Source organism: Oryctolagus cuniculus, chromosome 9 (assembly GCF_964237555.1).
Source record: "Oryctolagus cuniculus chromosome 9, mOryCun1.1, whole genome shotgun sequence".
Classification (NCBI taxonomy): domain Eukaryota; kingdom Metazoa; phylum Chordata; class Mammalia; order Lagomorpha; family Leporidae; genus Oryctolagus; species Oryctolagus cuniculus.
In genome coordinates, this window is record NC_091440.1 from 94,632,378 (window position 1) to 94,645,984 (window position 13,607).

Genomic DNA, 13,607 nt, shown 5'->3' on the forward strand with positions numbered 1-13,607 from the left:
GGCCTTAGTTGGACAGCATATACATCAAATTATTAGCTATGTTTAAAAAACAGTCCTTTCAAAAAACCTAAGAAATTTCACTTAATGATTCTCTAGTGTATTAAAAATAGAACACTGATTTATAGCTGTTTAAAATCAGAAGATTGGTTTCATAAAAACCATATTTCGTCCTTTAAGTTGTATAAACAGGCTTACCTGGATTTTTAGCTATTGTTCCTTGAAGAGCCCTGTGGGAAAACGTGGAATATCCTACTAACTTTGCCAGCAGATCTCTGTTGCTGAGTAGTTCTTCCAAGCATTTCAACTGGCCAGCATTGGGATAAAGAAAAACTTTATAAGCAGCTTCTCGCACCTACATGTAAAAAATAAATGGTAAGAGATACAAATACGAAGACACAAAATCCAATGCAGTGGTTTACAAAAGGCAAATAAAGTTTTCAGTGTAATATGAAGAGTTTCAAAAAGTCCATGGAAACATACATTACGTTTTAATTCTACATGTCAACAACTTTTTGAGTCTCCTTATAAAACAATACAATGCAACAGTACACTTGACTAGAGTTCCAGGGTATTCTTCTGATTGAAGTGGGACAACTTTTACCCAACATGCCTGCCTCCATGTCATAAGGTACCTCTAACCAGGGTAAGACTTCACATGTTAGAAATTCTCAATAGTCTAAAACATCGATCATTGCTAGGGCCGGCACTGTGGCACAGTAGGTTAAAGCCCTGGCCTGAAGCGCAGGCATCCCATATGGGCATCAGTTCTAGTCCCGGCTGCTCCTCTTCTGATCCAGCTCTCTGCTATGGCCTGGGAAAGCAGTAGAAGACAGCCCAAGTCCTTGGGCCCCTGCACCCACATCGGAGGTCCAGAGGAACCTCCTGGCTCCTGCCTTCGGATCACCACAGCTCCAGCCGTTGTGGCCATCTGAGGAGTGAACCATCGAATGGAAGACCTCTCTCTCTCTCTCTCTCTCTCTCTCTCTCTGAGTGAACCATCGAATGGAAGACCCCTCCCTCCCTCCCTCCCTCCCTCTCTCTCTCTCTGTCTCTCCTCTCTGTGTAACTCTGACTTCCAAATAAATAAATAAAATAAATCTTAAAAAAAAATCAATCATTGCTACTACTTACCATAAAAAATAAAGAGTTTTTTATGAGACATGAGTAAATAAACCATTTTCATTACTCAAAACATTTAAAGAAATAATGATCCCACAAGTTAAATTGTTAGAGCTTAGTAACACTAAAGGACTTTTAAGGACATTATTATATTAGTACAGAATTTTGGATTAAAACAGCAGCCATGAGGCCGGCACTGTGGCACAGCATGTCAAACCACTGCTTGCAATGCTGGCATCCCATAACACAGCACCCATTCAAGTCCCAGCTGATCTGCTTCCAATCCAGCTTACTGCTAATGCACCTGGGAAAGTGGCAGAAGAGGCACAAACGCTTGGACCCCTGTACCATGTGCGATGCCAGATGGAGTTCCTGGCTTCTGACTTTGGCATGGCCCAGTCCTGGCTGTTGCAGCCAAATGGGGAATTAACCAGCAAATAAAAGATTCTTTCTGTCTCTTCCTCTTTATCACTCTGCCTTTTAAATGAACAAGTGAATAAATAAAAACAAACCCCATGTGCAGGTGAAACTTAAACAACAAGGAGAATGAAATATACATACCAAGTCATCTGGTGCTTCAGCATGTAGACCATCAATTATTATATGATCCCCATCACGTGTAAAGTTATGGCGAATGTGCTCTGGTAAGAGATGCTTCTCAATCTTGTTGGGAAAGTTGGTTCCCATTAGAAATTTACTACTCAAATCCAAGATTTTAACATTAAGGTCCACTGCTCTTTTACGCTATATGTAGGAGAATAAAAGTTATTTAGACGTATTTAAAATTAATATTTCCAATTTAATAGACAACCTATCAGGGTAGCAAATCAATAAACATATTACAGGATTGTATTATGATTCCATAGAAATATATTAAATAAAATGGATATACTGTTTGTTATGAAGGTATAATACATAAGTACACAGTATATGTAAGATACTGATTCTATTTTTGGCAGGTATTTAATATTCTGACAGAAAGACTATCCTTATGGTTTTATAATGTTTCTTTGCTATAAGATTTACATAACATATAGAGTTCTATTTTATGTCTAGGTTATAAAACTAATCTTTGCATTAGCAACATCAAGAAGTATAGAATGCTCTTCTGTCTTCCCTTTCAGAAAACCTTTGTGAGGGTAATCAGAAAATAGTAAGCTGGTTGAATCAATCCAATATGGTGCTTCTAAGGTATTTTTAGACTAAAGATATTAAGTATTAAAGACCATGTTAGAAAATGTACTTATTCTTAAAAGATTATCTAAAGGGCAAAGAGAAAAGAAATATAATTCTTCAGAGAGTGTAGTGAACATTCGGAAGTGGGGAAGCACACTTTTAAAGTTCTGATTTGGGGAGCCTTGTGCCCATGATACCCATGCCCCACATTTGAGCACTTGGGTTAGATTCCCTGCTCCGGCTCCTAACTCCAGCTTCCTGCTAATGCACATCGTGAGAGGAAGCAAGGATAGGTCAAGTAACTTGGCTCGTGCCAATCCACATGGGAGACCTGGACTGCATTCCCAGCTCCTAGCTCAAGTCGTTGCCTGCCCCAGTCACTGAAGCCTCTTAAGGGCAGGGCCATGTCTTCCACTCGGTGTCCCTAGTTTAGGGCACACCAGCCTCATACCATCAGGCCTTAGAATGGTCACTGATGAGGCTGGGACAACTATGTAGGTTTACCTTGAGTTATACCTTTATAACACACAATTTCCTGAGAAATCAGGTATTATCTAAGGAGCTGCCTTAAATGTTTCAAAATGAAACATATATGATTAGTCCAATTGGGGTTTCTAGAGAACAAGACATTAATTTTCAGTTACTCTTCCTTAGAAACCAGACGGCTACTGGGCTGGGCTCCTGATGGGCTTCATGTAAATCCTACAAAGGCCTTTCTGAGAAGGGGGATCAATAGCTATCAACAAATTCTAAATTATATAATGCCTTAAAAAATTAAGTAGCACTCATTATTTTAAACAAATAGAGATGTAGATGTATGCTTGATGAAAAGGTGAAAACTAACTATATATTAATAACCCAATGTTTTCAATATAAAAAATTTTTTTCAATATAAAAAATTCAAACTTCATGGGACAAATAAATATTGAGAGACTCTGATGTCTTTATAAAAGTAAAGATTTCCCTTTGCTTCTTTTGTTTTCATGTGGCCATTTATCACCACCTAATGGTGATCAATAGAATAACACAAAAGAGGAATGATACTTAGAAATTGTATTATTCTTGCAAAATTGTACTCTTACTATTTAAAAGCAAAATTAAATCTGATAAAATCATTTCAAAGATTTTATCATTTAGTAAAACCCCTGGAAAAATTAAAACCGAGTTTATATCCTGACTTCAATGATCTACAAGACATAGCACCACTCATATAGGTCACAGCTGAATATTCAGTATTCTAAACTGCTGAAATTTTCTATGAAATTGTGTTACACTACTGCATAAAATATACACTTCCATTAATTTTAAACTTTTTGTTATATTCATATGAGATACTAAAAATTAAATAAGAAATAAACTGGAGGGAATATGGAACTTTCTGATTTATAGCTTAAGTGGGTTTCTTTTACAATTTCTCTTCTAAAACATGTCACATGCCTTCTTGTTTCCTGTCCTAGTGGAGCACCTGTGAGAACAGACCTGAAAGTTACGAGATGAATTTAACAATTTACTTAACTTGTATCTCAAATGTTAATTTTTTCCCAGGACATTGAGGAAAGAGAAGTTCTACTGTGAGAATGCAGGTCACAGAAGAGCAGCAAGGCCTAGCTGGTGAAATTGAACACCCACCGGTTCTCAGCAAGCATCTTTCATGAGGATTAAATAAAACAATAGAAGTTCAAGATGGGGTTATAGAGAGAGAGCATGCTGCTCTAGTCTAGGGGAGAATATTAAAAAAAAAAAAAAAATTAGATAGAGTGTGAAGAGCCAAAGTGACTCCATTTAAAAAAATAAATAAATAAAAAGCAGCCTCCACTTCCCGTAGCAGACCCAAGTCCTTGTGAAAGCAGGCATTCAGGCATTCCGAAGATATCAAAGCTCACCAAGGACAGTTCAGCAGACCAAGGGCAGCTCAGTAGAGATTACCAAATGAGGTAACTCCCTGAACCCAAGCCAAACGGAGACTGCTCCCCTTCGACTAAGAGCAACCCAGAACAGCCCCGTCCAATCATCAAAAGCCCCATACTGTAAGCCCCCACTGATGTAACCCTGTGGTTTTTTCCTTTAAAAGCACTCGCAAACAAAGGCCTGGGCCTTCCTCTGATCTCCGCGCGTTGGCTGGTCAGATGAGGTCCCTGTCGCGGCTTGTACTTTCAAAATAAACCTAGCTTTTGCATTTTGGTGTGATTGGGTCACCGATAGCTTTTTGGGGATCCACTTATCTGGGCATTACAGAGTGCAATCTCAGGGAAGAGTTATTAGGGAGAAAACAGCAGAGGAAACTCTATGCAAACTGGCGGGACACTGTGAACCTTTGTGGAGGGTATGGACCCACACAGCTCAGGACCCCAGCAGCCGAGAGTCTCAGCACCAGCTCTGGATAAGATAAGACCAGACTGCAGCAGTCCAAGCAAGAAAAGAAATGCCAGAAATCAATCTATACATTTACAACCAATTTATCTAAAATCAATCCCTGGAACAAGGACAGTCTCTTCAACAAATGGTGCTGGGAAAACTGCATCTCCACATGCAGAAGAAAGAAGCAAGACCCCTATCTTACACCTTTCACAAAAATTCACTCAACATGGATTAAAGACCTAAATCGATGACCCAATACCGTCAAATTATTAGAGAACATTGGGGAAATCCTGCAAGACACTAGCATAGTCAAAGAGTTCCTGGAAAAGACCCCAGAGGCACAGGCAATCAAAGCCAAAATGGACAAATGGGATTACATCAAACTGAGAATCTTCTGCACTGCAAAAGAAACACTCAGCAAAGTTAAGAGGCAACTGACAGAATAGAAGAAATTATTTGCAAAATATAAAGGGCTAATAACCAGAATATACAAAGAGATCAAGAAACTCAACAACAACAAAACATACAACCCAGTTAAGAAATGGGCTAGGGACTTAACCAGACATGTCTCAAAAGAGGAAATCCAAATGGCCAACAGACACATGAAAAAATGCTCAGGATCAGGGAAACACAAATCAAAACCACAATGAGGTTTTACCTCACCCCCATTAGAATGGCTTTCATACAGAAATCAACAAACCACAAATGCTGGCGAGGATGTGGGGGGAAAAGGTACCCTAATCCACTGTTGGATGGGAATGCAAACTGGTACAATCACTGTGGAAGACAGTATGGAGATAACCTCAGAAATCTGAATATAGACCTACCATATGACCCAGCCATCCCACTCCTGGGTATTTACCCAAGAGAAATGAAATCAGCATATGAAAGAGCTATCTGTACCCCCATGTTCATTGCAGCTCAATTCACAATAACTAAGTTATGGAATCAACCCAAATGCCCATCAACTGAAGACTGGATAAAAGAATTATAGGATATGCACAGCAGAAAAAAAAAAAAACCTGGAAAATATAATACTCAGTGAAATAAGCCAGTCCCAAAAGGACAAATACCATAAGTTCTCCCTGATCTGTGATAACTAATAGAGTACCTAAAAGGTAATCTATAGAAGTGAAATTAACACTTTTAGATGCAATGACTTTGAACAGTCCTTGTCTCAACTGTTGAGGAAAAGTCTTTTTTCATACAATTTGTTGAACTCTTTACTTAGTACAGGGTTAATTGTATATGTTTAAAGTTAACTGAAAATAGATCTTAATAAAAAGTAAGAATGAGAGCCGGCGCCATGGCTCAATAGGCTAATCCTCCGCCTTGCGGCGCCGGTACACCGGGTTCTAGTCCCAGTCGGGGCGCCGGATTCTGTCCCGGTTGCCCCTCTTCCAGGCCAGCTCTCTGCTGTGGCCAGGGAGTGCAGTGGAGGATGGCCCAGGTGCTTGGGCCCTGCACCCACATGGGAGACCAGGAGAAGCACCTGGCTCCTGCCTTTGGATCAGCGCGGTGCGCCGGCCGCATTGCGCCAGCCACGGTGGCCATTGGAGGGTGAACCAATGGCAAAGGAAGACCTTTCTCTCTGTCTCTCTCTCACTGTCCACTCTGCCTGTCAAAAATAAAATAAAAAAAAAAAAAAGTAAGAATGAGAATAGGAGAGGGAGGAAGAAGAGTCGCAGGAGTGTGGGTAGGAGGGCGGTATGGTGGGAAGAATCACTATAAACCTAAAGTTGTATTTATGAAATGTATGAAGTTTATATTCCTTAAATAGAAGGTTTCTGGGGGAAAAAAGAGAGTGAGAGAGCAGTGGCCAATGCTGGAAGTTCTGGGAACAAAGTAGAGAACTGAACAAATAAAACTTTGTCTTGTTTCCACATCTCTAAAACAAGAGGTCTAGACAAATGTATAAGGCCCTCCGTCCCAGCCTAACAGTGTATCATCTATGCTTACTGCTTCCAGACCAAGAGTGTGGATCTGTCAAAGACATGGATAGCATAAAACACACATATGTAAAAGTCTAAATGATATCTCCCGTCCATCAGATGTTCAATGACGTCAGCTTTGCTGTTCGCCTGCTAGTCTTTCCTGGATACTGCACATCTCACACTAACTCCATGGCATCAAAAACTGTCTCAAGTCATTTCTTAGAATTCTAAGTTACCACAGGCAGAGAGAAATACATTCAAATACAACCTCCTGAAGAATTTCAAAAAGACAGAATACTGGGACATTTTTATAATATGCAAATTTAAGCAATACACAAGGACTGTAGCAACAAAGATATCAACTAAGTGTCAGTGAAACAAGGGAATCAAAAACAAGAGGAAAGTGTTACCTTTTCTTCATCTAGATGGATTCCACTGATTTCAAAATCAAACATGAACAGTTCAGCCACTCGCCTATAAGACAATAAGCCCCAGGTTACAATACATAATAAAAATTATTGACAAAGATGGCCGGCACCGCGGCTCACTAGGCTAATCCTCCGCCTGCGGCACCAGCACCACAGGTTCTAGTCCCGGTCGGGGCGCCAGATTCTGTCCCGGTTACTCCTCTTCCAGGCCAGCTCTCTGCTGTGGCCCGGGAAGGCAGTGGAGGATGGCCCAGGTGCTTGTGCCCTGCACCTGCATGGGAGACCAGGAGGAAGCACCTGGCTCCTGGCTTCGGATCAGCGCAGTGAGCAGGCCGTAGCAGCCATTTGGGGGGTGAACCAACGGAAGGAAGACCTTTCTTTCTGTCTCTCTCTAACTCTGCCTGTCAAAAAAAAATTATTGACAAAGAGCTATTTTTTGATAAATAAATCAGCATTTTTGTTAAATAAGCTGTTTCACAACTGCCAAGTTGTTTTAACAGACTCACAGAGATAATCAGTTTTAAATGAAGTGTTTACTATCTTAGAAGTCAGGCAAAACATCCCACTGATTGGACAATTACGAGTAGCTTTGCATGTAAGCTCACCCCCTTATGTAGAGATTACTAACCTATGAAAGTCACCACCATAATTACTTATTTATTTCAACTCTATCCAAATCCCAATACTTAAAAGCATAGAGGTTTCTACTTGGTCAATTTTTCAAAGGCCCTCTGCATGAGAGTTCCCATTTTTCTTTTCAACCTAGCAGCAGCTGCTTAGAAAACTAAATTCTTTGATGCTACACTGGAAGTTGGTTTTCTTGGCTAGTGAGAACTGTTTTGTTTTTAATCCTGCTCCATGCTTGGAACCAATTTCATGTGTAACACTTTTTCCTGTCAACAATATGTTTTTTCTTAAACTACCTATTCTCCCAGAGGAAGGGTCACCAAATATTTGATCTACTCTTCTGGCTTTCCCTGGTTTTTTAAAAAGGATAACTGTATCTTCCTGGTTATTGTGTCACTTGTACCCTGAAAGAACAGAATTACGTTCTTCTAAAATTCTGAAAATTCAACAGACTAGTCATTATTTACTCATTTCTCTTCTCTCTCCAATAAGAGAAAGCACTTTACCCATACTCCTTAACAATATCCACTATCTCCACTTCACTCATCTCCCTCACTCAGCCTCAAAACACAGCATTGTCTTTTCAAGCAGATATTTTCCATTTACTTTAGAAAAAAAAAAAAAAGACAAGACAGGAGGGGTTGATAAATTGAGGGTGGGGTTAATTGTGTTAATCAATGTAGGTTTACCATTAAAACATTTATATAGAAATGGATGAAGAAATTAAAATCACTAAATCCCACCAAAGATAACTAGTATTAAAATTCTTATATTGGGCCAGTGTTGTGGCACAGGTTAAGCCGCCACCTACAATGCTGGCATCCCATATCAAAGTGCCAGTTCCAGTCCTGACTGCCCTACTTCCCATCCAGCTCTCTGCTGCTATGTCTGGGAAAGCAGTGGGAGTTGGCCCAAGTGCTTGGGCCTTTGCCACCCATGTGGGAGACCCAGATCTGGCAAGTGAACTAGCAGATAGAAGATCCCTGTCTCTCCCTCCATTACTCTCCCTTTCAAATAAAATAAATAAATCTTTAAAAAATTAAGTTCTTATAACTCCTTCCAATGTTGCATTATTTATTTAGAATAACTGGGGCTTAACCATATATGTATATGTGTGTGTGTGTGTATGTATTACTGATCTTGCTTTTTCTTGTAAAAGTATAACACAAACATTGAATATTTTCTATATCGCTAAACAATCCTCAAAAACGTAACATCTAATGTTTTTACTGTGTTTTGTCATATAGCCTAAAAATGCTTTCAGTTTTCCTGCTTCATAAACTATGCTATGACAAAAATCTTTGCTGCATATATCTTTTTGTTAAGGTTTATTTATTTGAAAGGCAGAATTACAGAGAGGCAGAGGCAGAGAGAGAGAGAGACAGCTTCCATCCGCTGGTTCACTCCCCAGATGGCCACTACGGCCAGAGCTGTGCCAATCTTAAGCCAGGAGCCAGAAGCTTCTTCCGGGTCTCCCATGAGGATGCAGGGACCCAAGGACTTGGGCCATCTTCTACTGCTTTCCCAGGCCATAGCTGAGAGCTGGATCAGAAGTGGAGCAGCTGGGTCTAGAACTGGTGCCCATATGGGATACCAGCACCATAGGCAGCGGCTTTATCAGCTATGCCACAGCACCAGCCCCAGCTGCGTACATCTCTTTATCCTTGTTTGTTTCTTTAGAATAAGTTGCAAAAAATTAAACTGATCAAAAATTATACATGTAGATATATTTAACCAAATGGCCCTCCTCCATATTTATCGGTTTATACATAGTTAGAGAGGACTCGTTAGCCCAAACCATCAACAACACTCTTCTTACTCTGTTTGAGCTTTGCCAACTGATAGGCCCTCTGCTGTATTCTACTTTCCTTTAACATTGGCAGGTCCCACATACTGAGTGACTCCCATGTGCCAGGTACCAAGGAAAGCACTTTATAGGAACATTTCATTTAAATGCCATAGTAATTCTAAGAGTGCTTTTCTACTCCTCTTTTATAGAGACAAAAACTGAAGCTTAGAGAGCCATGAAGCCAACATCCAACCCAGGCAATCACACTCCCACCAATGCTACTCGTGTTATGTCCCTCTACTATTGGTCCTTATTTTGCAAGAGTTTCACTTTGAAAAAAATCCGTTATCCATTTTTCTATGAGGGAGTTCGTTTTCTTTCTTTTTTCTATTTAGTAATTTGTAAGGTCTGTTAACACAGTAATATATTAACCTTTTTCCATATAAGTAACATATGTCCAAATGATGTATTCCTACTTTGAATATGGAAAGGTTTTGCCATACTAAACATACTAAAGTTTACAATTTTTATATAATTAAACCAACCAATCCTTCACTTTTGGGTCTGACTTTGGTATCACACCAAGAAAGATCTTCTACATCCCAAGTTATCAATACTTTTACGATTTATATGCTCTTTTACAAATTTTTATGAATTTTTATTTTCATTTTTATTTGAAAGCAGAGACAGGCAGACAAAGATATCCAACCACTGTTATATCTGGGGCTAGGGCAAGCCAAAGCCAGGAGCCAGGAACTCAATCCAGGTCAATGGATTTTCTATGTGGGTGACAGGAACCCAGGTATTTCAACCATAATCTGCTGCCACCCATTAGCAGAAGTTGGAGTCAGAAGTAGAGCTAGGACTCAAACCTAGCCACTCCAATTTGGGATGTAGCTGTCCCAAGGGCATTGTTTTATTTTTTTTAAAGTATTTTATTTATTTATTTATCTATGTGTTTATTACTTGAAAGGGAGTGTGTGAAAGAGAGAAGGAGAGAAGGAGAGGAAGAGGGGGGAGAGGGGGAGAGAGGGAGAGCAAGAGCGAGAGAGATACGTTCCATTGGCTGGTTCACTTCCCAAATGCTCCAATAGTTAGGGCAGGAGAGGCTAAATACAGGCGTCTGGAACTGTATCCAGGTCTCCCACATGGCTGGCAGCAGCCTGAACCTATGCTCTGATATGGGATGCTGGTATCTCAGGTGGTGGCTTAACTTGCTATACCACAACACTGCCTCCCAGGTGGCATCTCAACCACTGTGCCAAAGGCTTGCGTTTGTAATATTCTTTTAAATATAGCATTTTTTACTATAATGTTTTACAAAGTGCTACATGTCCTTTATTAATATTTTTCTTGATTAGCTTTTTCCTGCCTATTCTGGCATATTTGTTCTCTATGATTTCAAAATCATTTTAAGTGACAACAACAAAAAAACCTGTCTTTAAATGTACATTGGTGGGCCAGCGCTGTGGCGTAGCGGGTGGAGCTGCAGACTATGGTGGTGGCATCCCATACGGGCGCCAGTTCAAGTCCTGGATGTTCCTCTTCCAATCCAGCTCTCTGCTGTGACCTGGGAAAGCAGTAGAGGATGACCCAAGTCCTTGAGCCCCTGCATCCACGTGGGAGACCCGGAAGAGGCTCCTGGCTCCCGGCTTCAGATTGGCACAGCTCCAGACATTGCGGCCCTCTGGGGAGTGAACCAGCGGATGGAAGACTCCTCTCTCTCTCTCTGCCTCTCCTTCTCTCTCTGTGTAACTCTTTCAAGTAAAATAAAAATAAATCTTTAAAACAAATGTACATTGGCTAGCATTAATCTTGCAGCCCAGCAGAGAACACTATTGGGCTTTATTCTTTCTTGCCTAAGACTACAGATGTTTCTCCACTTCAGCCACCTTCCACGCTTCTCAGGGGGGTGGGCGGCACACTGACGTGTTATCCCCTTTGACGCCCCAGTTTTATGCCAAGGTGTACTGCAGCTTCCGTTGCCCCTGTGGCCAGGATTTTCTCTCCGCTCTATTTTCTGGAGGGTGTGTCTGTTATGTTCTTTGCCCATGGGCAAGCTCTCGGCTGGAAAGCCCCAGGTTGAACAGGCTTCCTTGTGGCTGTGCTTCTCAGGGACTCTAAACTAATATTCTCTGAGGGAAGGAAATACATTAACATATCAGATTTCCAACTTACTGACCACTGAGACCCTTTTAAGAAATGTTTTGAATGACTCATAGAACTAGTACTTTAAAGACTACACCTAAGAATAAAATGATGAACTACTCAATTTAAATCATTTCTCCTATCTCAAATACCATTTTATGAGATATTTTATTAAATCTGTAATTCTTCATTGTAGCCACTGTCTTCTACTTCATCATATGCCAAGTTCTAAGATACAGTTCTTTCTTGTTACAAGTCAACACACTCCCGGTGATGCACAAGTGCAGTGATATTTCAATAATTATTACTTCAAATTCTTCTTCTTTCTTAACTCTAAATTGCCATTACTTTCTAGACTACTGATAATCTGCCCAGCTTGTTTTTCCCAATGTGCTTAGCATCTTGTCATGTAAAAATTCCTATGGGCAATTTTGGCCACATCTAGACATGGGATATCCAATAAGTCCTCTGAATGTAAAATGGTCTGCTAGGGGCTGGTGTTGTGGCACAGCATGTTAAGCCTGTGAGCCAGTATCCCCTGAGTGGCAGGTTCAAGTCCCAGCTGCTTTGCTTCTGATCCAACTTCCTGTTAATGTGCCTGGGAAAAGCAGCAGAGGATGGCCCAAGTACTTGCACCCCTGCCACACATGTTAGTCGACCGCCCGAAAAACGTCACCAAGAGACATCTCTTATGCAAACAGCAAGGGGAAGCTTTATTGATTATCCAGCATGCTGGGGCTGTCTGATCATCATGAGCAGAGCAGCCCCGAATAACCAAAGGTTAGGGTTTATAAAGGCAAAAACCGCAAAACCGGGAAGGGGAAGAGAATACACGGTTGCTAAGCGGTTGCTAAAGTCTTACAATCAGCAATTATGATCTTAAGACATAGACAAATCACATCTTCATTATTAGCCCAGGTAACCCAGGTGCAACCTTTCTACTTTTAAGCTTGAGCAATCATGCTAGGGGGTTTTTGTGCGTTGCCAAGGGTGATGTAGTGCACTGCTATTGTCCGACTATTTGAGATCATAGTTTCAGACCAGAGTCTCACGGGGGGGGGGGGGGGGGGTGCTTTCCCAGAATGCAGTCTCAAGTGCTCCAAAATGGAGTCCCTACTGTCAAGGTGCTACTTCACTCTGTCTTATTTTCACAGCTGCACCAGGAAGGTTTAAACCTGTAAGCTTAAGCTTAACTTTTTACACCCGCACATATACAATTTTAACTCTTCACACACACCGGAGATCCTGATGGATTCCCCAGCCCCTGGCTTCGGCTTGGGCCAGTCCTAGCCACTACAGCCTTTAGGGAATGAACCAGTGGATGGAAGATACTTCTGTGTGTATGTGTATGTGTGTCCCTCTCTTTTGAATAAATGTTTTTTTTTAAATGGTCTGCAACTCCACTATAATTTTTATTCATTAGACATGGAAATGTCAATCCTTACTAAAGTCAGACTATATTGTTGTTATTGCTACTTAGCGGCATCTCTGTTATAATTAACATGCATTCAACTTTTACTTGAGGACAGATGTTTGGAGCAGTGGATAAGAAGCTGTCTGGAACATCTACATCCCATATAAGACCACCTGGTTTGTTTTTTTTGTTTTTGTTTTTGTTTTTTTTTTTTTTTTTTTTTTTTTGACAGGCAGAGTGGACAGTGAGAGAGAGAGACAGAGAGAAAGGTCTTCCTTTTGCCGTTGGTTCACCCTCCAATGGCCGCTGTGGCTGCGGCCGGCATACCGCGCCGATCCGAAGGCAGGAGCCAGGTGCCTCTCCTGGTTTCCCATGGGGTGCAGGGCCCAAGCACTTAGGCCATCCTCCACTGCACTCCCTGGCCACAGCAGAGAGCTGGACTGGAAGAGGGGCAACCGGGACAGAATCCGGCGCCCCGACTGGGACTAGAACCCGGTGTGCCGGCGCTGCAAGGCGGAGGATCAGCCCAGTGAGCCGCGGCGCCGGCCGACTACCTGGTTTGAGTACAGCATGTTATTTTTTTTTAAAGATTTATTTTATTTATTTGAAAGTCA

General features: G+C 41.1%; 1 protein-coding gene across 1 annotated transcript in view; it reads right to left on the minus strand.

The window, feature by feature from the left end:
* Positions 1-13,607, minus strand: part of MIPEP (mitochondrial intermediate peptidase) — a 172,125-nt gene that overhangs the window by 146,211 nt on the left and 12,307 nt on the right. The window contains exons 5-7 of the mRNA XM_002712797.5: positions 6,998-7,061; positions 1,681-1,863; positions 196-352 (exon numbers count right to left, since the gene is read on the minus strand). Coding sequence (XP_002712843.2) covers positions 196-352; positions 1,681-1,863; positions 6,998-7,061 — 404 coding nt within the window. The remainder of the gene's footprint in view (positions 1-195; positions 353-1,680; positions 1,864-6,997; positions 7,062-13,607) is intronic.